The sequence below is a fragment of the Vicugna pacos genome, chromosome 19 (genome assembly GCF_048564905.1).
Source record: "Vicugna pacos chromosome 19, VicPac4, whole genome shotgun sequence".
Taxonomy (NCBI): Eukaryota; Metazoa; Chordata; class Mammalia; order Artiodactyla; family Camelidae; genus Vicugna; species Vicugna pacos.
The window spans coordinates 27,198,896-27,224,804 of NC_133005.1; the positions used below are offsets into that span (position 1 = coordinate 27,198,896).

The 25,909-nt window shown below is 53.1% G+C and overlaps 1 protein-coding gene across 5 annotated transcripts in view; it reads left to right on the forward strand.

The window, feature by feature from the left end:
• The first annotated feature begins 1,153 nt into the window (after positions 1 to 1,153).
• The window catches only part of DLGAP4 (DLG associated protein 4), a 79,124-nt gene continuing 54,368 nt past the window's right edge, over positions 1,154 to 25,909 (forward strand). Inside the window, exons 1-5 of one of the 5 annotated variants that reach the window (XM_006202578.3) lie at positions 1,154 to 2,220; positions 5,109 to 5,350; positions 8,032 to 8,146; positions 10,704 to 10,754; positions 13,570 to 13,810. In XM_006202578.3, coding sequence (XP_006202640.2) covers positions 1,222 to 2,220; positions 5,109 to 5,350; positions 8,032 to 8,146; positions 10,704 to 10,754; positions 13,570 to 13,810 — 1,648 coding nt within the window. In that variant the 5' untranslated portion in view covers positions 1,154 to 1,221. The other 4 variants (XM_072944165.1, XM_072944166.1, XM_072944169.1 and 1 more) reach the window with 4 other exon arrangements.

A 25,909-nucleotide genomic window follows, 5' to 3' on the forward strand; every position in this document is an offset into this window, starting at 1 on the left:
CTCTGCTCTGTGGTACAGATGGGAAGACTAAGGCCCAGAAAGGAAAGGGACTTGCCTAAGTTTGAGGCTGGTATTTCCAGGATAGTCCTGGCTGGAAGACCCAACTAGTCCAATTGCCTCATTTTACAGTAGAGAAACTAAGGCACTGTGGTTCCAACTCCCTGCCATCCTCTCCTGAGGCTTTGCCCTGTCACCCTGGCCTGAGGACGTGCTCCTGCTATCAACTTGCTGAGAACTCTGTTCTGGGCCGGGTGTCACTGATTCATCCCAGTTGGAAATAATGGTCTGATGGGCTTGTTGGCCTCTCTGATGTCTGCAGGGCCCAGCTTTTAGCCCAGGGGTCACACTCTGTAGGCATTTGTTGAGGATGGAGTGGGTTTTTACAGACGGTTTACATTTGATGTAAGGACCTTCTCCTAAAATAGAGTTGGACAGTACTGCCCTCAGATGCGAGTAAGAGGGGCCCTGGCCCTGGGCTCCACTCTTTGGAAGGCCTCTCTGGCTCTCTTTCAACCATGTTCTTCCCCATGAGACAAGGAATGCTCAGGGGCCAAGTGAACATGCCCACCTAGAGCCTACATACCCTCTTTCAACCACACTCTGGATACTGGGCAGACCCCGGTCTGGAATTCCCTGCCCCAAAGACCCCAGGCCTGCTTCTAGGGCCAGCACACATCTTCCTATGGGAGGCCAACACTGCCAGGAGGACAGCCCTAGGCCCAAGAGGTGGCTGTTTTGGGGACATGTGGAGTGAGCTTGGGGTGCACACATGTGTGGGGCCCCTTGTGGCAAGGAACAGAGTCAGGGATGGGAGACAGTGGCTACCATGTGCCGCCATGGAATTCCGAGGAGACCAAGAAGTCTAAGTTTGAACTCGGCTTTGCAGGTTACTGTACAAATATATCTGTCAAGGTAGGAGAGTAGAACCTATTTTGTTTAACAGTTTGAGTACCTGAGATGTAGCTTTTTTTTATCCATATGATATGTGGGCCTCCATTTGTACTCATGACCTTGGCCCCACAATGTTAAGCGCAAACCAGGAGTCTTTGGGAGTCTTCCCAACCTTGAGATCTGAGGGGGTTTGGCTGACCTTCCTGGCATCCTACCCCTTTGCATCCAGCTGACCCCTCTCTGTCTTTTCTCCCCAGGTTAGCTGCTGCCCGGGAGAGGCGACCCGGGCACCCCGCTAGGGCAACGGCCCCTGCCCCAAGGGCCGGGATCATGAAAGGCCTAGGTGACAGTCGCCCCCGCCACCTCTCCGACAGCCTGGACCCACCACACGAGCCCCTGTTCACAGGGCCTGACCGCAACCCCTACCTGCTATCGCCCACGGAGGCCTTTGCCCGCGAGGCTCGCTTCCCTGGGCAGAATGCTCTGCCAGGGGATGGTCTCTTCCCACTCAACAACCAGCTGCCACCACCGAGCAGCACCTTCCCCCGCATCCACTACAACTCCCACTTCGAGGTGCCAGAGGAGAGCCCCTTCCCCAGCCATGCCCAAGCCACCAAGATCAATAGGCTGCCTGCCAACCTACTGGACCAGTTTGAAAAGCAGCTGCCCATCCACCGCGACGGCTTCAGCACACTCCAGTTTCCCCGGGGGGAGGCCAAGGCCCGTGGTGAGAGTCCTGGCCGCATCCGCCACCTGGTCCACTCAGTCCAGCGGCTCTTCTTCACCAAGGCGCCCTCACTGGAGGGCACAGCAGGCAAGATTGGTGGCAATGGCGGCAAGAAAGGCGGCATGGAGGACGGCAAGGGCCGGAGGGCCAAGAGCAAGGAACGGGCCAAGGCTGGGGAGCCCAAACGGCGTAGCCGCTCCAACATCTCAGGCTGGTGGAGCTCCGATGACAACTTGGATGGTGAGGGTGGCACCTTCCGCAGCAGTGGTCCAGCCTCTGGACTGATGACGCTAGGCCGCCAGGCGGAACGCACCCAGCCACGCTACTTCATGCACGCCTACAACACCATCAGTGGGCACATGCTGAAAGCCGCCAAGAACACCACCACTGAGTTGACTGCCCCGCCACCACCGCCCGCACCCCCGGCCACCTGCCCCAGCCTTGGGGTGGGCACCGACACCAACTATGTCAAGCGGGGCTCCTGGTCCACTCTGACCCTCAGCCACGCCCACGAGGTCTGCCAGAAGACCTCAGCCACCTTGGATAAGAGTCTGCTGAAATCCAAATCCTGCCACCAAGGTTTAGCCTACCATTATCTGCAGGTGGGTCCCGGTCAGAGTCAGGGTAGAGTGAGGGGTTGTGGGTAAGGTGACAGTTTTGAGACCCAGCTGTACCACAGATGGACTTGGAAAGTTGTTTCACTCAGGCCTCTGTTTGCTCAGCTGTAAAATAGGTAGCTGGTGGTATCTTGCTAATGAAAGGATTCCTTCCACTGGTCATGCACTCAGCAGATATTGATTGGGACCCTTCTGAGACCAGCCCTGAGACCCTTCTGAGAGCAGTCCCCGAATAGGGACTAAAACATGTCCTTGCCCTTTGAAAGAAAAATCTGGGAAGCTGTGCCATCTCTCTCCTACTAGGACCAATACATGGCATTCTGATTGCCAGGCTCCTGCCTGATAGCCACCAGACTGGGGGCTTCTTGAGGACAGGAATCATATGCATCTCTGTGTCCCCAGGACCCAAGACAGGGTCTGGCATAGAGGAAGTGCTCAAGAAACATGAGAGGAGAGGGGGTAGATGAACAGATGGACACTTAAATGAACAGAGTGAGAGATAAATAAGCCATAGCCCCAATTATCAGGATGCTGGGAGAAAAAGACACATGAACAGACAATCCAGGCAGTGTGAGCAGAATGTGATGGAGCTGAGCACAGGGGGCTGCAGGAGCCCAGATGCCTCAACCCAATTTGGGGGACTAGTTTTTTTTTTTCAAACATTAATGTTTATTGAGGCACCAAAGCCACATTCCTGGGAAGTGGCAGTAGGCTCAGAGACATCTCTGCTGCTACATAACCCCTGGGTCTCTCAAGGGCAGGACGGGTGACTCCTGGAGGGGCGGAGCCCAAGCTGTGGGTGAAGAATGTTACAGGAAGTAGATTTCAGTTCATGTGCAGATGGACTGGGCTGCTTCAGTAGGTATTGAGCACCTCCTCCTGGGGACGTGTGCCAGCACAGACCTGGCCAGCCTTTGGGAACACATTAGATGCATTTTGAACTGGATGAACATCAAAGTCTGACAGAGCCCTGAGTTCTTGTCATTCTATATAAAATTCCAAAGACAGTGAGACTATGAGGAGAAAGGTTATTTTTTTTTCAACAGGAAGAAAATGAAATCTAGGCAGTATTTTATATATTGAAGGCCTTTGCAGCTCTCACTCTACTCTCTTAGTTTAGAAACATCAGAGAGGGAGGCATGTGACCTAGCTCCTTTTCAAATGATATGGTTTGATCATGTGAAAACACTTTAGAAACATCATGAAATGGTGGCCCTGCAGGCCCTGGGGTTGTGCTGCCTGCTTTCTTGACAGGAGGTAGGTGGGCGGGGACTGGGGAGGCAACAGGTGTTGAGCAGGGATATACAAAGCCACCTTCCCATGGGACGGAGCAGGTAGGAAGGATGGACTAGCAAATGGCTTGGGGTGGAATGTGCAGGCCCTGGCGACTGGCTGGGCAGTCAGCTGGGGAGGAAGTTGTTAATGAGAAGGCTGCAGGCGGGGGCCCTTGCCCTGGGAATCCCAGACAGGGACCCTCCCTCAGCCAGAAATCAGCCAGTGGCAATGAGAGTACTGAGAAGATCGTGGTCTCTGTGCAGGTGTGGTGGTTTGGGGAGTGTGCATTTGTGGGCATGGTAAAGAAAGGCTGTGCTGAGAAATGTGTGTGCCTGAGCGTCCATGGTGACATATAGACCCAGTGAGAGTGTGCACTCTGTATAGGTTGAGATGGGGATATGGAGAGGCGATGACATGTTGAGCTGTGTCCACGGTGCAGTGGTGGCTAGTGTGTACCAGAGAAGGTGTGTATGCTCTGTGTTCACGTTGCTCATCCATTGAAGGGCACACGTATGATGAAGTGGCTTCTGGTGTGTGTCCTTGGGGAGAGGGGTGTGTGTGGGAAAGATACGCTTGTTCTCTGAGGTGTGTGTACATGGAACCACGTGTTCACTCTGCTCGGGTTTAAGTACATATGCGTGCTGAGATGTGTGTACTCTTTTATCATGAGGTGAAAATCAATTGTGTGTACATGTCACTGGGTATCAGGGGAACGAGGGTGTAGCCTGTGTGTGCTGCTTGCAGCAGCTGGCAGAGCCTGGCCTCAGAAGGGCAGGGGAGGTCCCCTCAGTTGGTTTCTGCCACTGTAACCAATGGAAACCAGGGCTGCCCTCACAGCTGTGACCTCATTTACCCTTATCACAGCCCCTTTCCTTAGATGGGACCCCTGGGGTTCAGATGGGAAAATTGAGCCCTTTTTACTGCTCACCACTTGGCTGCCTGAGTTTGGAAAGCGCCTCTACTCTCTGTACCCACCTACAGAAGGAGGAATGTTGATTGGCCCCAAAGACCTCCCCCCTACACGGATGTGGTAGGGTCCCCTGACTCCTCCTCCCTTGCCATCCTAGGGCCAGGGTCTTGGTGCTGGGTCTGGGGGCCTCTCTCAGGCCTGCTGTTCTCACCTGTGCAGTGGGATCATAAGCCATCCACTGAGAGAGCAGGGGAAGTGATGGGAACACAGTGGATGCTCAGAAGGGTAGCTGCAGTGGAAGTACGGTTGTGATCAGACCACCTGGGCAGTTTTGCTGGGGCACACCCAGCCTGAGATCCATGGGGAAATCTGAGGTCGGAGAAGGGCAAGGACTTGCTTAAGGACACATAGTGAAACTGTGGCAGAGCCAGCTCTGGAACCCAGGTATCCTTCCCAGCTCGGGCTCTGGCCTGCTGCTGGGTGCCTTCAATGGCACTACTCAGCACCGAGGTCAAAGCCGAATTCTCCGAGGTGGGGAGCGAGGGAACTTCAAGATTCTGGAAATGGGGATGCCTAGTCCTCAGCTCATTCCCCTGGTGATGAGCCGGGGACTGGGCGGCCAGCTGCGCGCTGGGGGTGTGCGCTGACCCCTCGCCACCCACGCTGAGGTCTGTCCACACATCACCAGGTGCCCGGCGGCGGCGGCGAGTGGAGCACCGCGTTGCTGTCCCCGCGCGAAGCGGACGCCGCGGCGGAAGGTCCCATCCCGTGCCGGCGCATGCGCAGCGGCAGCTACATCAAGGCCATGGGCGACGAGGACAGCGACGAGTCCGGTGGCAGCCCCAAGCCCTCCCCGAAGACAGCGGCGCGGCGCCAGAGCTACCTGAGAGCCACGCAGCAGTCGCTGGGAGAGCAAAGCAACCCCCGCAGGTAAGCGCACAGTCCCGCCCCCTTGAGTCCCGCCCACAGGCCGGCCCTGCCCCGGAAGCCCCGCCCCTAGAAGAGCCTCTCGGAAATCCAAGTCCCGCCCCAGGAGGTCTCTGCTCGAAAGTGAGTCCTGCCTCCTGGGAGCCCCGGACCAGAAGCCCAGGCCACTTGTGAGTTCTGCTCCCTAAATGGACTGCTCCCTTAAAATGAGCCACTCCCCCAGGCTCGCTCTGCCCCACTGGGACCCTGCCCGCGTGTGAGCTCTCCCCTGGGAAAGCCTCTTTCCACACACACAATCCTGCGCATAGGCAGCCCTTGGCCTCTAGGTGAACCCTTCACAGGTATGCCCCGCCCCTAGGGACCTCGCCTTCCTCCTCTTCTGGGGGCCGAGAGCCCAGTCCCACAGATGAATCCTGCCTTCTAGCCTCAGACCCAGGTGAACCCGCGCCCACAATGATCCAGGCCCACGAGGTGAACCTGCCTTCAGGTTAGCCCCCTTCCTGAGATCTTCGTCCTTAGGTTGGCCCTTGCAGTTTGATGAGTTGACTCCAGAGAGCCCCGCCGTTTGCTGAACCACCCCATAAGTCCCCCACAGTTAAGTCCATTAGCCCTTTGGTAGACCATAAGGGGAGACTCTCTAGAGTGACTGGCCCGGGTACACCCTGCCCATAGGAGCCACATCCCCAGCTGATTTCCAGTCCCACAGGGGAACTGCCCCCAGGGGACCCTCTTCTTCAGGTTAAGAGAATCCTGCCCTTAGTGAGCCTACCCCTTGTGCCAGCACTGTTTAGGGAAGGCCAGGGCCCCCTCTGTCAGTGCCCCTGTAATTGATCCCTGAGTTGCACTCCAAGACTGGGGATGAGGGGGAATCTAGAAGTCAAAGGGAGATAGCGAGCCTTCACCTGGCCCATCACCTTGCCTGGAATTTCACCAATAGAGCACCATTGTTGCTTTAAAACTTGAAAGAGTTAGTGAAAATGTGAACAAATGAAATATGTGCATACAGAAAGCAACAATTAACCTGTTAAGAGAGAGAAGTGAGCCTTTCATAAGCAGAAGTCACCCTGGGGATTTGAACTGAAAAGAATGAGTATGAAACAGATGAATCTTGGTATAGGGTGTTCAGAATCCACTGAGGAAGAAAATCAAAAGCAAGTCAGAAACAAACAAAAGACCTGAAAGAGTTAAAGGAAACAAGCTTAGTTCTAGTTCTTCAACTCCTGGAGGCAGGAGCCAAGGCCTTCTGGAGGAGGTAGCCTGGGAGAACGGCAGCAGAGGGAAGAGAGCAGGGCAGGTGACATTAGCACTGAAACAGAGAAGGGCAATGCACTTGGAGAAGCTGGCAGTCTCAGTGACTGGGACAGAAGGCAGGGTATGGCCTCCAGGGGGGAATTCAGAGCACTGCTGGCCATTCCTAGGTCTCACCCTCTCTGAGCCTCAGTTTCCCCATCTTTAAGTGAAGGGGAGCCGAGCTGGATGATCTCTAAAAGACTCTTCTAGTCCTGAGATCCGACAATTCTATGAATGACCAGTGGGCATGGAGGTGGGAGAGGTGGGCAGGACCAGGGCACAGGCCTTGAATGAGAGGGAATTGATAATACTAGTACAGACGTACCTGGGACCACTGCAATAAAGTGGATATTGCAATAAAGTGAGTCATGTGAACTTTTGTCTCCCAGTGCATATAAAATGTATGTTTCCACTGTAGTTCAATTAAGTGTGCAATAGCATTAGGTCTTAAGAAAGTAAATACTTTAGTGTTAAAATGCTTTATTGCTAAAAAATACTAGTCATCATCTGATAACACAGGGTTACCACAAACCTTCAATTTGTGTTTTAAAAAAATGTATCTGCAGAACACAGTAAAGTGAAGCACGATAAAATGAGGTCTGCCTGTTGGAATAGTAACGGGCGCCATCTGTTGTACTTGCTGCACCCTGGGCTCTATGCCTGCCCCAGTGCCCTTTAATCTGCATCACTCCTCACAGCCCCACCAGGCAGGCACAGTGTCATCCCCACTTTATAGGTGAGGAAACTGAGACTTAAGGGGTGACTCCTTGCCTGGGGTGACCCAGTGAGGAAGCTAGATTCTAATCCAAGTTCAGTTCGTCTGTGTCGAGGCCCTGAGTTGTTGACTGCTTGGACCTAATTTCCTGAGCAGTGGCGGGGGAGGCCCAGGGTGGGGTAGATGTGAGAAAGATTGAAGAGCCAGGGCCATGGGGAGAAGTGGTGAATCTTCAGGGGCCTGGTGGAGACCACCTGGACATTGTATCAAAACTTATGACCTTTGGGCAGCTTTGGCCGGAGTCAAGGCTGTGGGCCTTTATCTACCTCCTCTGTCCACCCCTTGGAATTGCCCTAGGCCTGCAGAGGAGGGAGCTATAAAATTGATCTGGTATGGACCACCTTGAGTTTGAAACAATCAAATGCAAGCTTGTGCTGCCACCTCGTGGCTGCAGTGGACATGGCAGGTGAGGGCTGCCTGCACTCTCCAGACTCACAAAGCCTCCAAAAGCTGGGAACTCTCTCCTTGTTCACCACTCCCCACATGACCTGGGCTGGCAGTGGCTTCCATTTTTCCCTCTACCACTGGATGACCTTCACCAGCTTTTCCACCTCAGGGCCTCAGTTTCCCAGGCTCAACAGTGGTTGGGCTGAGCCCGGTCTGCTCCTCCCCCCACCAGGAGTCTGGACCGCCTAGATTCAGTGGACATGCTGCTGCCCTCCAAGTGTCCAAGCTGGGAGGAGGACTACAACCCGGTCAGCGACAGCCTCAACGACTCCAGCTGCATCAGCCAGGTGAGGATGGTGGGCAGCCAGTTGTTCAGTGGGCTTGGGAGAGCCCTGACTCCCACCCAGGAAGACAGACATCCAGGCCCAGCCTCTGTTGAATGGTCCCCAAATGTCTACCAGTGCTTCTGTTCGCTCTTTGTTTCTGAAGCTGCCTTGTGTGTGTCTCTAACCTACTGACTGTCCTGTGACTGGAGAGCAGTCACAGGGCCTAACATTGATGGCCTAAGCTACAGGCCCTGAGGGAGGGGCCACACCACTGCTGTAGGCCCAGGAGCCCTGAGGAGAGGGAGCTGGAGGCCTGGGTTTGAGTCCCAATCTTGTCACTAACAATGTGAACACAGGAAAAATCACCGCCTCCCTGAGCCTCAGTTTCCTGATTTACCACAGGAGGGTGATCATTCCTATTTCAAAGAGTTGTGAGGAGTCAATGAGATAATAAACATAATGTGCTCAGCAAAGGGTAGCTACCTTGATGGTGATTGTTGTCATTTTGCTGTGTGACCTCAGGCAAGTTGCTTATCTACTCTGGACCTCCATGTCTCACCTATTCAGTGGGAAGTTGGACTTCCATGGCCCAGCCAGCTTACTGCCATTAATAGCAAGCAGTAAGCACACTGTGCTGTACTTTTCTCTCAGCCATCAGGTCCTTGAACCCTCACAGCCACCCCCAGTGGGGCCTTATCATCCTTACCACCATTTCACAGGTGAGGAAACTGAGGCTCAGCTAGGGGAGGCCACACCGCTAGGAGGAGGCAAAGCTGGGCAGGGATCCTCAGGTGCTACCGTGTGCAAAGGGAGGACCAGCCAAGGCTTGAGGGCTCCCCCATGGTGTGAATGGGGAGATGAGGCCCAGAGAAGGCAGACACTCGCCAGTAGTAGCACAGTGAGGCAGTGGAGGCAGCCAGGTACAGTCCCAGCCTCCTCTCTGGGTGGGCACAGGCCCCAGGTCCCCCTGTGTGCAGCCCCATGGCCCTGGTTAAGAGACTGCTTAGAACTGGAAGGCTTTTGGATCCCAGCTCCTCACCTCACCACTATTCCTGGCCTGGCCATGCCCTCCCCAGCCCCCTGCCCTCAGCACTGTCATTCTCACACAAGGAGACTGACCTCAGACATGGGGAGAGGTAGAGCCCCCCCAGCCAGGGGACCCTCCGCCCCTGCCATCCAGGCCCCACGGTCTCACCTGAACAGTTGTACTGGCCTCCAGGCCTGCCACCTCCAGGCTATTCTCAGGCCAGAGGGAGCTTGTAAAAGACATAAGTCAGGTCCTGTCACACCCCTGCGCCTAACCCTCCATGGCTCCTGCCTCACCTGGTGAAAGTCAGCCCTGTGAGGCCCCGCCTCCCTCTCAGATGTGATCTCTGACTTACTCCAGTCACACTGGCCTCCTTTTGCTCTCCACACACCTTATTCCTGCCCCAGGCTCCCAGCGTTTGCTCCTCCCTCTCCCGAGAGCATTCGTCTCTCAAATCTTTGCACAGCTGGCTCTTCTCTGTGTTTCCAGTCTTGGCTCAAATGTCAGCTTGGAGGGGCCTGCCCTATGGCTCATCTCAGGGGCTCCCCAGGGCCCTGTTCCCTTACCCTGCTTAATTTTCTTGACAGCAATTATCACTCTCTGGAATTATATTTGTTTGCTTATGTACTTGATGTGTGTCTACTCTTAAGACTGGGAGCCCCCTGCAGGCAGGGATCCTGCTGTCTTGTCCCCCAACATCCCCAGCACATGGCACAGGGCATGTAGATGTTGACTGAATGGACGACTTCCCTCGCCGTGTCTCCCATCCTGCCTGTTCTCTCATCCCTCAGTCTTCCTGTCTGTTTTTCTCTCCTCTCATTCACATTTTTCTCTGATTCTCTCCAGTGTGTCTTATCTCCATGTTTCTCTCTGGGTCTGTCTGTCTCTCTCACATGCACCATCTCCATCCCCTGCCTGGCCCTGGCACCTGGAACACTTTTGTCCTTTGGCTACACAAAAAGGTATATGGAATCAGGCTGGGGACCCCAGCAGGTCTCTCCTACTACACCTCCCCAGCCCCAGCTGTCTCCTGGCCCAGGCTTCTCTGAACCCCCAAACTCTCACCTTCAGAAGTTTGAGTGACCTGAGCCACACATATGGCCCCAAAGTCAGAGATGTCCAGTTCTGGCTATATCTCTGAGGCCTCAGCTCCTACCAGAAGAAGCCCCTCTCCCACCAGGCACTGGACTGTGCAGGCCCTGACCAGGGAAGAGAAGCCTGTGGGCTCTATCCCTAATCTGTAGATCCTGGGGCAGGGGGTGGCTGCCTGCCCAGGTGAGAGGCAGCAGACAGAATATCCATGGTCCCAGGGACCAGCCCAGGAGAAAGACTTACAAACAGCAGATTACAATCCTCAGCAACACCTAGCCCCAGAAGGACTGAGCCTCCCATCCCTGGAGGAAGCCAAGACCTCCCAGCAGCTGGGCCTCAGCCAGCCTGAGGAGGAGGTTACACCAACCAGCCCCAAGTTCTCTACCAGCCAAGCCTAAATACCCCACCCCAGCCCCCAGCCTTGGTCTCCCCGTAACCCTCCCCGTCTCTTTCCTGCAGATTTTTGGACAGGCCTCCCTGATCCCCCAGTTGTTTGGCCACGAGCAGCAGGTCAGTATGTTTGCCATTCTCTCGTCTTCCAATCCTAGAGTAGGGCTGGGACTCAGGCCTGGCACCTCAGGGGTCCCAGCCGCTGGCCTGCATAGGAGGAAGCAGAGCCAGCACCAGGAAAGCCACCTCCAGCGAGGATAGAGTCAGGATTCATACTGGCACCCTGACCTCCCACTCCCTGGCTCTATCGGTTCACTTCTCTGTGCTGTTTCCTCTTGTCAAAAATGGGAAAGAATGGGCCAGGTTCTGCAGATGGGTCAGGAAATAACCGAAGGCTGATGGAAAGCAGACCTGAGAGTTTCTAGATCCCTCCCTCCTCTCCTCCCCCACAGCCTGCGGAAGGCCTGGGCAGACTGTTTCGTTTGGACAGATCAGGGGCCGGGGTCATTGGCCTCCACATCCCAGCCCCCAGATCCCCTGACTTTTCTCCTTTCTTGGGCTATGACAAGACTTTAAGGATGTCAGGGTTCTGGAGTGAATACAGAGACTTTTCAAGTGTGCAAAAGTTGGTGAAGACAGTGCCAGTCCTGGAACTGTCTGGCTGTCCTAAGGGTACCCCCTCCCACGCACAGCCATCCTGCCGCCAGCAGTGGCTCTCTCTTCCCTCCCAGGCCCCAGCCCCAAGGCCAGAAAGAGAGGCAGGTAAGGTGCCCCGAGCTCAGGTCCTCATTGTAGCCAGGAGTGGGCAAGGGACTTGTCCAAGGCCACACAGCCTTTAGGGCAGAGCTAGGACTGGCCCCACGTCTGCCGATTCCAGCCATGGATGCCTTGCGTGCCTCTTGCCTCCATGTCTAGTTCCTCTTGAGCATATTGTTGCAGAGGGTCTTTGGGGAGCCCTTAGTGGGCCAGGTGACCTCTTCCTTCCTTCAGCAGCCTTATGATAAGGATGTGATGTGTTCATATAAAACCCCCAGGGTAGTTCCCTGCACACAGTGTGTGCTCAATGATACACATACCAACAGAACTGACCAGCTGGCCCTCTCCCGGAGAGCTTGGGAGCATCTTAACCAACATTGACAAATTCCTGCACACATGTTAAAGAGCTGCCTGTAATAACAGGTACAGGTTATCAGGTGCTTACTTTCCCGGACACTATTTGAAACATGTAATATGAATGATCTCATTTACTCTTGACCACAATCCTATGAAATATGGTCTCTAATTAGGCCCCATTTTATAGATGGGGAAACTGAGGCACAGAGCAGTTTAGTGACTTGCCCACATTCATATTGTGAGAAAACGATGGACCCAGGGATGAAGCTCTGGCAGTCTAGCGCTAGAGTGGGGCCATGATCATGCAGACCAAAGGCAAGACCTTGTCACCCTTGGCAACCACAAGGGCCTCTCAATATACCTCAGGCTGCAGCTTTGGATGATAAACACCTATCCCTTTAATAACCCCTCCAGGTGAATTCTGAGTGTGCTACATTACCTACATTTCCGTTTATCAATGCTGCCTGATAGAACTTTCTGTGATGATGGAAATGTTCTATAATCCCCGCTATCCAATACGGTAGCAGGAGCAAGTGAAGCATGGCTCGTGTGACTAAGGAACTGAATTTTTAAAATTTTTAATCAATTTAAACCTAAATAGCTGCACATGGTTAGTCGCTGCCACATTGGACAGCACAAATTTAGACCTTTCCAAACATAAACTCCAAATTGGGTAATAATCCATCTAGTCATTTACCTGATGGCAGTGTCAGATGAGTACACAGGCATTCCATTTCATTTAGGTGAGGAAACACTGACCCAGAGGATAGTGCTGGCCTGAGGTCACATAGCCAGGTCCAGGGCAGAGCTGGCCCTAGGTCCAGCTTCATCTTTTCCTCTACATGGTACTCAGTCAATTTTTGGCCTCTCCCTCTAGTCCAGGCATCTCCCAGGATTTCCACCCAGTGTCGGTCTTTGGCCAGCTGACTCCTCAGCTTATACCCTGTGATCCCCGGTTACCAACATGGCCTGAGACATGGGTCAGACAGATCTTTTCAGAACCCTTGGAAAGTGTATGTATGGTGAGACCCCTCTATACTCACACCACTGGCTACAGATTTGTAGGATCTTGATCAGTTATCTCTAGAGGGACACTTAGAAACCATCCAGATGAGGCTGAACTAAATGTGAGATGGCAAATAACACACATGCTGCCATTCTCCACACTGCCTATAGCAGACATTACTAATCAATCCTCACTGCCACTACCCTCATTCCAGTCTTATCTTCTCTGACCAGACTATTGCATCAGCTTCATCTCTGGCTTCTGCCTCCATTCCAGACCCCACTATCCAACATCCATTCTGTACACCAGGGCTAGATTTATCTTCCTTAAATATCCATTTGGAGTATTGCTTCTGCCACTTCCTCACTGAGTACACCTGGCAACTATCTTCCCCTCACTGGCCCTCATTTTCTTTGTAAAAACAAAGGAATTGGACCATTAGATGGTAAATATCTAGCATCTCCCCATCCAGCATTCAAGGCAGACATTATTGAGTGTAGCCTTCTTTCTGGTTGAATTCAGATGTAACCTCAAAATCTCATACAAAATATAACCTAGTTAATATCCTAGAAAGTATGTTTAATAGTTTCTCCATTGTAGAGATGGGAAAGTTGACGCCCAGAGAGATGAGAGGGGTTGTATATTTCTGAAGGGCTCCAACTGCCCATCCTGTACCCTGAGTGAGATGGGAGCCAGAGGGTGGGCTGAGCTGAGGCCCCACTTGCTCTCCAGCCTTGCAGTTGGGCTGACCACCAAGCACCCCGTCCCTCCAGAATGGGCAAAGCTGGCCCCTGATGCCTGCTTTTGCCCGGACAGGTACGGGAGGCAGATCTGAGCGACCAGTATGAGGCGGCCTGCGAGTCGGCCTGCAGTGAGGCGGAGTCAACTGCGGCGGAGGCTCTAGATTTGCCGCTGCCCAGCTACTTCCGCTCCCGCAGCCACAGCTACCTGCGCGCCATCCAGGCAGGCTGCTCGCAGGAGGAAGACAGTGTCTCCCTGCAGTCCCTTTCCCCACCGCCCAGCACCGGCAGCCTCAGCAATAGTCGCACGCTTCCGAGTGAGTACCAAGATGGGGGCGGGGCTTGCAAATTTGTTTTGCAAGGGGACCTGGTACCTGGTGGATCAGAGGTGGAAAATGCTGGGAAGGCATCCATGGTGGGCTAGCGGGATTGGAGGGATGGTTAGCAAAAGCAGGAAGCCTTGGGTTGAACTTCCCACCAACTGGTGAGCTGGAGCTCAGTTGTGGGAGGGGTTGTCATAGAGACAGATGTCACCACTGGGGTGAGGTGAGGGGGTCAGAGGGCTGGAGCTTGTGGGGTATTTGGTTGCCCCTGACTCTCCAGACCCTGGCTCAGAGCAGCCACCTGCTGGTGGGCAGGGCTCACTGAAATCCTACTTACCTATTTGGGCTAGTTCAGGTGGGCAAACCTGTGGGGAGGGTGGGAGGGAACCTTCAGGGAAGGGGATGAGATCTGTATTGAGCCTTCTCAAAGGGATGGGTTTGCAGGTTTCTGTACTTCACAATCAGGGACAAACTATCCTTCCTGGTACTTGTTCTAAGCCCTCTGACAGTAACCCAGGCATGATCAGAGGAAAGGGGGCCCCTTGTCCCAGAGCAAGACAGGAACATCAAGACCAAGGAAAATCATAGCACAATTTCTGACTTAGAGCTTTGATCTCAGTCTGGCTAGCTAGTTTGGCTCCCTGAATCTCAGTTTCCTCATATGTAAATTGAGGCATAAGCCAGACCCCAGGGAGCTCTTGGGCAGATGAAATAAGGCTGTGCCTGAGGAGCGTTCAGACAGGGTCTTGCACATTGTGGGAGCTGACAGGTGTAGCTGTTATTACCCGTTCTCAGACTTGACTCCAAGCCCCCTGACAATCAGAAGCATTTGGGGTTGGATTGCCGTAGGAAGAGACACATGTTTCAAGTGCTTCATTGGTGTTTGATGTAAACAAATGAGCCTGAATCCCATGGATATTCTATACACAGGAAACCAGCTTATTAACTGAATGAACTGGTCTTTGTAGGAAGCAGAGCAAGAAACCACTTTGTTTCACCATTGCCTCTCCAAACCTGGGTGATATCTGGGCAGATCCCTGAGTTTTTCCAGTCACTTTTAGGCGTTAAGGAACAGTCCCATTTTCAGATATTAAGAGTCTAGTCTGGTCTCATTTCAAAATTTCAGTTTCATCCACCTCGGATCTCATGCACCTGCATTAGGGGCCTGGCTGGGCTGGGGAGCCCACATTGGGGAGCCGGCGTGGTGGTCAGCATCTTCTCTGTTCCTTGTTCACCAGTGGCCATTTCTGGTTCCTCCAGCTGGGAGCAGAAGGTTGCAAGTGCAGGTGGTGCCTGGCATCAGGGCTTCCTGTATGACAGATGCCACCTGCCAGCTCTTCTCCCAGGTGGTGGTGCTTTTAGGGTTTCTACTATCCCGCAGGGCCCTCACGGTGCCTTCTTTCCTGGCATGGGCAATCCCCCTCTAGGCGATTGCTGCTGCTTCTCCATCCAGTGATCCCCCTCCTCCCCATTCAGCCTCTTTTTGCCAGGGGACCTGACCTAGCAAGGCAGGCACCTTGGGCAGAATCCTCTAATAGCAGCTCCAGCCCTACTATCTCCTTCAGCTCCCACTTTACCCATGTGAAAAGGAGGGCTGTGCCTTGCAGAACTCTGCAAGGCTGGTCTACTGCAGCCTTCCTTCTAGACCTGCTGTCACAGCTAACCCTGCCAGCCTCTCCATTTTAGAAATTTCCAAGCAGATATTGAGGCTCAGATTCTGTGGCCTCCAAATCTAGGGCATCCCTGCCAGGCTCCCCCAGGCACTCCACTACGATCCCGTAGGAGCCTTGGTAAAGGATCAGATTCCCCATATCATCAGGCCCAAGGGAAGTTCTCTAAATATGAGGCGGGCCTGGGGGAATAGATAGCACCTAAGCAATTTTATCCAAATAAACCCTCCCTCGCCAATTCCCCCTGACCCCAATCACTCATGAATGGGCTGAGAATGGGTGATGGACTACATGTCCCAGAACTGTTTGGGTCCCTGTATTGGTCAGCTGTTGCTACAATAGTGCTGTACAACAAACAACCACAAAATCAGTGTAATACAACTATTAACATTTATTTCTCGTTCCCAAGTTTGTGGGTCAGCTGGAACAGCTCTGCTCCACGTGTTTCTCATCCTCCTCCTGGGACCAAAGTGGGGGTCCTGGTATCAGTGGCTTTGGCAGGGCATGTTCTCATGGTGATTGCAGAAGCATAGGAGAGCAAGCCTGACTACACAGGTGCATTTCAAGGCCCCTGTTTCCATAATATCTGCTGAAATCCTATTGGTTAGAGCAAGTCATATGACTGAGCTCAAAGACAAGGGATGGTGAAGTACCCTCCCACCTTTGTGTAAGAAATTGTATTTATATGGTAAAGGGTATGGAAAGAGGAAGGGGTAAAGAATCGGGGTCAATAATTCAATCTACTGTGGTCCACTCTCTTGGCCACATTTATTCATGTCCCTCTCACAGAAAATACACCCCAAGACCCCAAAAAGCCTCATCCAATCATAACATCAAGAGTTTAGGGTACACTTGAGACTAATATAATATTGTAAATCAACTACACTTCAATTAAAAAATAACAAGTACAAAACTTTTTTTAAAAAGGGGGGGAAAGATCTCTTGATCTGTATCAGATCTGGATGTGGCTCCTCTTGAACAAGCAACCTAAAATCTTTTTTAAAAAGTCTCCCACCCCCAGCTCCCCTGCACACCCAGCCTACATTGGTGAAAACAGGGGCAGGATGACTGCGGTTTCACACTTCTGTTCAGAAAGAGGGAAAAGGGATTCAGAGACTTCTGACCCATGGCAATTCTGAAGTCCTTCTGGGCAAACTCTGGGCAAATACTTGGGGACAGGGAATGTCCCTTGATTAGGCCCAAGGTCTGCTCCCTGGGGTTGATTCCCTAAGCCATAGTTCTCTCTGAAGGCCCTTCCTTCTCCATTAGCTTTTTTAGCCATATCTATGGAAAGCATTGGAGACTATGCCTTTGGGCAGCTAAACAGCTTTCTTTGCCTGCCTCCTGCCTAAAGAGAGTTAGGGACCCAGATGTCTTTTTACATCCCGAATGGTCTCAGTCCTTTTAGCCTAAGCGCATCATAGTTTTGGCTGCATACCTCTCTCAGATACTTTATAGGTTTTCTATGTATTTGATTCCACTTAACTCCATGTGCCAAAAACCACACCCACAATTGTTTTTGAGTCTCTCTCAACTCAATCATGATCACTTTGGGTACATCAGGCTTCTGTGGGGCTATGCCCTTAAGCTTTCTGGAAGCCCTTTTGAGCAGCTGAGAGCATCTACTAAATGGTACCTTATTATTTTAGAGTATTAATAAAATGTTATAACCACACCCTTGATTTGATCTGGCTTACATGCTGTACCTTAACTGGCCATGACCTTGATTTGATCTTTGTCTCCAGGCTGTATATTAATTTGAGACTGATTTACTGGCTGGAGAGGCTGGAGTTGACTGATTGATCTTCCAACTTAGCAAGTTCTGAGCTCTCTGTATTCCCTCTATACACTCCCTGCTACACCCCCTAATTTCTTTTATGAATTTCTCTCTTTCTTGTAAGTCCTTATCAAATGCAGCCCAAAAGAGCCAGCTCTTGCTTTCAGCATTTCGCCTGGAAACTCTCTTGCCCAAATCCATTTGTTCTCTTTGAGTTACTGTGGATCAACTGTTTTACCCAGTGTTTTTTGTCTCTGCTTAGTATGGGTCACCTTTTTTCAAGCCTCCTATAACAGTTTGCTAACTGCTCAACATTTGGTCCCAGAGCCAATGATGTTTTTGGTTTTGCTGCTAATACACCCCACCCTTGGCACCCATTTCTGTCTCTATCAACTATTCTTACAATAAGGCTGTGTAACAAGCAGGCATATCTCATTTCAGTGGCACACAGTAACACGCATTTGTTCTCATTCGTGAGTTTTCAGGTCATCTGGTTCTACTCTGCATGTCCTGTGTCCTCCTTATGGGGCCAAAGTGTACTCCTGGAATCAGTGCCCTAGCCAGGGCAGGTGCCTCTGGCAGTGGTGGCAGAAGTATAAGAGGGCAAAGCCCACTGCACAAGCACAGTTCAAGTCCCTGTGCCACATCTGCAGATATCTGCTTGGTCAAAGCAAGTGACATGAGTCCAAAGCCAAGGGCCAGGGAAGTACATTCCACCACTTGTGGGAGAAACTGCAGTTACATAGCAAAGGGCATGAATACAGGGAAGGGTTGAGAATTCAAGCCAAAAAATTCAACTACAGCCCCTTCAGTGTATCCCATACGAATTATCCAGCATCATGGCTTTAAATGTAGGGATGTGGGGCTCCAATTATTCTCAGTCTGGGGGCTTAAGCCCAAACCAAGACACTCAAGAAAGTATTGGTTGCAACATCTGACACCTAACCAGACATGCGTGCACATATGCACCTACTTATAGACATATATAAAGTTCTGTAGCCTTAGACCTATGTGTGTGAAAACATATAGAAATACATTACCCTGATCTCCTCACATGCACACACGTACACCTAACCTCTGCATACAGTTGCACACGTTCTCACATACAAATATGTCTCCTTTAAGGCTCATGCCACCTCCACACCTGTGAGGAAATGGTGCCCCTAACAGGTTGGAGCCACCAAAAAAGTTCACCCCTGACATGTCCCCACCCAGCCCTCCCTCCACATCTCCGTAGTGACCAGTACATACTTGCTTCTCTCTCCTCCAGCCTCTGATCCCCTCATGCTCAGCAGGTAAACTCACCTGCCTTGCAAGGAAAAACAAAGCCATTAGATTTTCAGACCTGTGCCCAGAGCTGCAACTGGTCCCTACGGTATCTTAGTGCTGAATTAGGAAAGCCACTTAACTGTCATCTGTTGAAAAGTTATGATGCACAGTTTTTGTTAGAATAAGATTCTTTATTGCCATCTGCCACAAATGTGTCATAAGATGTATAGAATTCAGTGATGTCTGTGTTGTGAACAGCACCTCGTAATACGTGGCATCCTTAATCAGTGTCAGACTTGCATCACCACACGTGGCAATACTGCCCGTAATCAGAGACACACCAACAGCCACAGGCACACCCTCCTTCGGCCACTGTCTCCCCACATGGGTCACCACTGCTCAGAAGGCTGCCCCCTCTCCTCAGCATACGTCTCCAGGAAGTGAGCTGTCTGGGCCCTGTCCCCCACCTAGGGCTGTTCTGAGCCCCCAAGTTGCTGAAAGGCATGAAAGCTCTTTGTCACTCTCACACAGGCACATATGCTCTCCGGCCATGTGCAGGCAGGTGGGTTATTATGGGGGGCAATTATTGAGACAGTGAGAGCCTGAAAGGGGCGGGCCCCTCTGGAGTGGGCGGGGGCAAGGCATGGACCTGCCTATCCACCCGCTCGGAGCTGGCCAGCTTCCCACCTGCCAGTGCTGCCTCTGCAGCCACCCGCTTTCTCCCTCCCCCTTTCTGACCCAGATTCCACATTCCAGAAATAGCTCTGGCAGGTGACTGGCAGGCGGGCCAGCTCCAGCTGGGATGGCGGGGGAAGCAGCAGCTTGGCTGCACACACATGCCCCTCCCCAGCCAAAGGACCTACCTGGAAGGGCCCACGGGGTGCCATTACCCCTCAGTCTGCCCCATCCTGCCTCCTTTCTCTCTGCTTCTGAGAAAGAAAAGAACTGAGAATGCACTCCCTCCCACTCTTCTCTTCTGACTCTGCCCACCTCCCATTAGTGCTCATTTTCCTCTCCTCCCTCCCTTCCTCCATCCCTTTCTTCCAGCTTCTCCATTTTCCACCATCTTAGCCTTTTGTTTGTCTCCCTCAGCCCTGTCCCCCCACCCCCTTTCTTTCTTCTCAATTTCTGCCCTTCTCTCTCCCCAGCCTCCCTTTCTGTGTGTCTCCCACTCCCTCTGAATCACAAGGGAGGCTGTGACATCACCCGGGGGCAGTGGTGATGGAGGGCTGCTAGGTGGCACCTGGTTCCTATCAATTACATTCTCGACACCTGCACATGAGTACAAGTGTGTGCACACACAGAGGTACACACACTTGGGGTCACTCCCTGGCAGTGCCTGAGGCTCTAGGCTGAGCTAGGATAGGTTCCTGGCCTGGAAACACCCTTGCTCCTTGCTCAGGGGCCATGAGTTCTAGTTTCTGCTCCGCTATGTCACTCTGGGTGGGTCCTGGCCCCTTGTTGTGCCTCAAATTCTCCATCTATGTTGTGAGGCTTGGGTTTGGGGGCTCCCATACACTTCCTATCCAAGTCACAGAATGCTCTGTCCTCCCTTCTTTGTCCCTTCCCTCCTCCCCCAGAACTCTCCAAGTTTCTTCTCTGATTCACTCTCTCCCACACAGACACAGGAAGGGAGGCTGACAGAATTCCAGTAAGCAGCCAACCTTCAGCCTTGTCTTCCAAGCCCTCTACCAGGCCTAACCCTCCACAATCTCTGGTAATTACATGACAAGCTCCTGTCAGATTGGATACTCCAATCCTCAGTGTCAGAGCTAAGAGGAACCTCAAAGACCATCATGTCCAGAGATGCAAATAACTTCAATTCATGTACCATCTAAACCCTGGAGTTCAGGACTGAGATTGAGTTAAGCAGAGAAGTGTGCCACCGTCGATTAGTGATGTCTGCTATGGCCAGGAGAGTTGCCCTTATCTGACATTCCTGATTTAGCCCAGTTAACATCACACACACACACACACACACACACACACACACACACACACACGTTTATAGATATTTTACAAAGGAACTGCAGCCTAGAGATGAGTGTCAAGTCAAGATCACCCAGTTAGTCGGTCAAGAAGCTGGGTCTGCCTAACTTGAGTTCCCCATTATCCTGTGTATAGGAGAGCCATCCAAGGTCCTGGTAAAGAGGTGCAGTAGTATTGTCTGGCAAAATCGACAGGATGGATTGGAGGTTGTGCAGTGGTCCAGGCAAAGCACAGTGGGGCCTGGGCAGCGGCCATAGAGTCTGAAAGTAATGGGAGGGCCCAGGAGGCCTTCATAGAGTGAGTGATGAGGAACTAGAATTCCCTCCTCCTGAAATAGGACCTCTCCTCAGAGGGCACTGGGCAGAAAGCAGGCTTCTTCCCTGAGTGCACCAAGCCTTGGACTGGGAAGTTCCTGGTTAATTGAGTCACTCTCCTAAGTCCTGTTTTTAGGCAGACCCATGGAGCTTTCTAGGGGACATAGCAATTGGGCTTAAGGGCTGGTGGGCAGGCCAGGAACTCCAGGATTTAGACTCTTGAACAAGACAGAAGCATTCCTTACACCCTCAGGTGGAGAGAGGTCAGGCCAAAGGAGGAGAAGCTAAGGTGCTTAAATTGAGCCTTGGGGGCCCTATGGCGGTGGTTAAGGACAGGAGACTTGCAATCAGGCAGCCATTTCATTGAATAGATGTTTACTGCTCACCCACAATGGACCAGGCTGTGCTCTAGGCACCAGGGACACATCAGTGAACAAAATGGAACCCCCAGCCTTCATAGAGAGTACATTCTTTTTAGGGGGTAGGGAGGGAAAGGCAGGCAAAACAATAAGCATAAATAACACAAATAAGTATATGGTTTATTGGAAGTAGTGTAAGGCAAGGGGTACTGGGAGTGTGAGCAGGGGGAGGGGAGGGGTGTTGCAGCATAAACAGGGTACTAGAGTAGAATTCATTGAGAAAGACGTTTGAGCAAACACTTGAAGGAAGTGAGGGAAGGAGTAATGCTTGGGAGCTACTCCAGGCAGGGGGAAGAGTAGTACAAAGGCCCTGAGGCAGGAGGGTGCCTAGTGTGTTGGAGGAGCAAGGGTAGATGTGGTTGGGACAGAGCAAGACAGAGTCAGGCTGATGCTTTGGGGCATCCTGAGTTTTCCTAAGTCAATCTAAAGATAAACCCTAAGGGAACAGTATAGGTGTAGCATAGTGACTGTGAGAAGGGCAAAGTAACCTAGTATTTTTGAAGTGCTTAGTACAGTGCCTGGCATCAAAAAGGCTCAATAGCCCCTCAGTTGCTTTTGCTATCATTTTACCTTTATGCAAAAATCCTGAAAGTGGTATTGGAAAGACTGTATCATCTTCTTTAGTAAGATTCTTGTCTCCATTTTACATTTGGAAACGAGATGCGAAGGGAAGGGACTTGCCTAGGTCACCCAGCAAGGCAGGTCAGGGAGCAGAAGCTGGATCTGCAAATGGCAGACAGACCTACCGCAGGTGCAGCCTAGAGGGATGAGGCCCCAAGGACCAGGACTGTAAGGAGACGGATTCGCAGGGGAGAAGGGGGAAACTGGGAGGGCCATGAGGCGTGAGGAAGTGCCTTCTGAATTTAGGCAGCTCCTACTACACTTAGCCCTCCAAGGCATCGTGGATGTGATGGTTTTGTTTTACTGGAGGAAACGAAGGCTTGAGAGGTTGAATGAGCATCTTGTCCAAGGTCACACAGCTCTCCAAAGGGTGAGCTGGGGCGGGGGTGGGGGGCGAGGATTCGAACTCAACCTGGAGGATCCCAGATGAGCACGGCAAAGCGAGCATGGGAGCAGAGGCGGCAAATAAAAACAGGACGTAAAGCCGATAGTGCTTGGGGGCTAATTTGACCATACAGGGGTGAGAAGACCACTTTAGGCTGCTTGCTCTGAGCCTGTTTCCCCGGGCAACACAGGTTTCGCCCCGGCACACTGGTACCGAACTCTCCCGGTCCTTCTCCCGTACGGAGCATGCGTCTCGTTCCAGCTGGAACCGGTTTGGCGGGGCGGCTCGAGGGGCGGAGTCCCCCGAGCTCAGGCATGCGCGTGCCGACGTGGGCGCGCGCTCCCTCTCAGTGTCGGACGGCCTGGGCGTGGGCGGACTGAGCTCCCCGCGCTCTTGCGCACCGGCCCAGCCGCGCGCGCGCGCGCGCGCGCGACGGGCCACGTGCCGAGCGGGCTGCGCGCGCCCCCGCCCGCCCCGGGAGTCCCAAGCGACGCGCGCGCGCGTCTGACGCTGGAGGCGGGGCGGGGCGGGGCCAGCGTGGGGCTTTAACCCAGAGGCCCCGCCCCTCGGGCGTACAAAACGGAGCCTCGGGCCGGGCCGCGTGAGGGAGGAGGGTGAGTGCCCGCCGCTGGCCGCAGCTGCCGCCAGCCCGTCCGTCACTTCGTCGGTCTGTCCGGTCCACGTCGTCGCCGCCGCCTCCTCAGCCCGGACGCCCGGGGCCCGCCCAGCGCCGCCCGGAGCAGCCGCGGCCCCGCGAGGAGACGGGCGCCGCCCCCGCCCGGCCCTGCCCCCGCCCTCTTCCCCGTCTGTCCGTCCGTCCGTCCCCCCCGCCCGCTCGCGCTTCCGTCCTTCTGTCCGGCCGCCAGCCCTCGGGCCCGTCTCCCCGCTCCGCCCGCTTTGTCTCTCCCTGGCTCGCTGTCTCTTTGTCTCTGCTCTCGCGCTGCCTCCCAGCCCCTCCCTCTCCTGGATCTCGGGTCCCCTCAAAGCGCTCGTCTCATTCCTCAGAGACTCCCTCTCTGAGCGTTCCCTTATCTTTGCGGGCCTTTTCCCCAGAACACCTTCCACACTCCCCAGGGCTCTCCTCTGAGCTTCCTGCACATCCTCTGGGGGGAGTCCTCCCTTCCATCTGACCCTCCCCCCCCAAATCCCGACGTCTTGCCTCCTCTTAGCCCTCATTCCTTCAGGGTTTTCCCTCTTTTGGTGTCCCCCGTATACGCTGGGACCTCCGGGATTCCTTGGGGTCTGTCTCCTTGGGATCCTCCCAAAGCTCCCCAGCTCCCTGACTTCAGAGCCCCTCCCTGCCTTCCCTTGGTTTGTCCCCTGTCGCTGTCTCTCCTTGTTCTCTCTCGGGCCTCTGCACCCCCGCCCCGTTCCTCCGGATCGGAGTCCCCTGCTTTGCTTTCCCTGCCTCTGTGTCCACATCTGTCTTGCTGGTGTCACCACCCAGTGTCTCTTGCGCTGAAGACCCACTTTTGAGGCTGCTCCTTTGCCCAGGACTCTTGGCCCCCCTTGCTTTCTCTGCCCCGACCCCCTGCCTCCCCTTCTCTCTGCTCCTGTGTCTCTCCCTCTCCCCTCTTCTGTCTTTGCCGGTCTCTGGGTCTCAGACCCCCATCCGGCCCTCATGGCTTTGTGTCTGGAGCTCTTGAAGCAATGTGAGTGGTGGGGTGTGTGGGTCGGGCCGGAGTCCACCCGCAGGCTGGCCGCGGCCGAGGCTCCCGGGGTTGGCGCTGGGGCGAGGGCTGGCGCTGGGGCAGGAGGCTCTGGGGCCTCCCCACAAAAGGGGGCAAGGAGGGAGGGGCCAGGCTGTCTGGCAGAGGTGGGAGTGGGGGGCCTTCCTGCTCTGAGGCTTCTGCTTTAGTTGCTTGAGTGTGTGGATGGTGCCACGGACTGGGTATCCCTGCCCGCTTGGCCCTGCATGGCCTGGCACTTTGTGATCGCTTGTGGGCAGGCCTGGGCTATTTTGGAGCTAGCAGGATGTGATATCACTTGGGCGTTTATTTAGACCCGGCTGGGGGTGGGGGCTGCGTTCTTGCCAACTTGAGTAATGAAATTTTGCAGGGGGGTGCGGCCTCCTAGGCAGCTGGGCTGTGGGGTTTGCAGCCAGAGCTTTGCAGGCCACCAGAGTGGGCAGGTGAACCAGGGTCTGTTGCTGCCTTGGTCTTGCTGAGACTGTCAATCACAGTGAGAGGAAAGAGGAGTTGTTCTTAACCTGACCACTCCTGAGGATTGGGTTTGGTGGTCTGAGATCTCTGGGGCCTTGGTTCTACTAACCTAAAGTTGTGTCACCTTGAGTGAGACCCTTGAGCTCTCCAACCCTCCATTCCTTCATCTGTAAAAAGGTAATAATAGCCAACTTCACAGGGTTGTCGTGAAAATCAGATGAAACATCTGTAAAGACACTTTGGAAACTGTCAGCCTGTCTTTAAACTGAGCCCCACAGAGGGAAAGCAGCTTGCGTGGGGCACACAAGCTAGTTCATGGTAGAGTTGGAACAAGGATCCAGGCCCGGGACTCCTCAGTCTAGAGTTCTTTACCACGTACTCCATTGCCATCTGATTATTCAGAAATACACCTACCCTTCCAATAGGCCAGGGAGCCAGCTATCCCTTATTTATACCCCGATTCCTGGTTGGTCTTTGTGAGTTTGTGAAGGTAGGTGGGTGTGCCCAGCTGCATGTCTGTGCTGGGAGACAGTTGGATTTTCCATGTTCCATACCATTGTTGTTTAAGGGTGGGCCCTGCTTGGCCAGTGGCGCTTGGAAATAAAGTCAGTTTGTGGTTATGAGCCCCAGCTGCTTTTCTGGCTTCCCACAGAGTGGAGGAACAAAGGCCCCAGCTGAGAGGTGCTTGACAGGCAGCTAGGGTCTGCTGTCAAGGATGCTGGGATGTCCCAGAGAGATGTGTAGCCCCCTTGTCTTTAGATGAGGCCCAGAGAGGCCAGGGACCCACAGAGGGTCAAGCCAGGACTCCTGTGTCCTCTTCCAGAGCACTGCCTCTGAGGATGTCAATATCATTCTGGTGTCACCTTCCCACTGGTATATAATGACAATTTCTAACATCCGTTGACCTTTTACCATGGGCCCTGAGCTTGACAGCTCTACAGACTACTTGCAGTGGAGAGGAGAATGGGCTTGGTCCCTGGGCTGAAAGTGAGGGGATCAGAGTTGTGTCCCCACATCTCACCCACTCTCAGAGAAACTACTTTCCCCTGGATTTCAGCTTCCTTATCTGTAAAGTGAGAATAATAATCCTTGTCCTAAGCCTGAATGAGAAATCATGGAATCCCTAAAGAAATTCTGTGAGGCAGAATGCCAAGTTTCTGTTCTTGGCTCTGGTGCTAAGATGCTGTGACTTCAGATAAGTGTCTTCTTCTGTCTGTATTTCTCCTAAAAAATGAGGAAGTTGGATGTCATGGTCTTTTAGGTGCTTCCAGCCCTGACATTTGAGGATTTTAATGAAACTCGAAAGTATTTGAGTAATGAACTCGAAATGTATTTGTACCTAATCTCATCCTGCTAAAAGTGTGCTTGATCATAAAATAAGAAGAAGAATGTTTTGAGTGCTGCCAGATGTATCCTGATGGTGTGCTCTGGGGTTTCATCAGAGAGATCTTGTCTAGGTAAAGGGATCCGAAAGGCTTCCAGAAGGA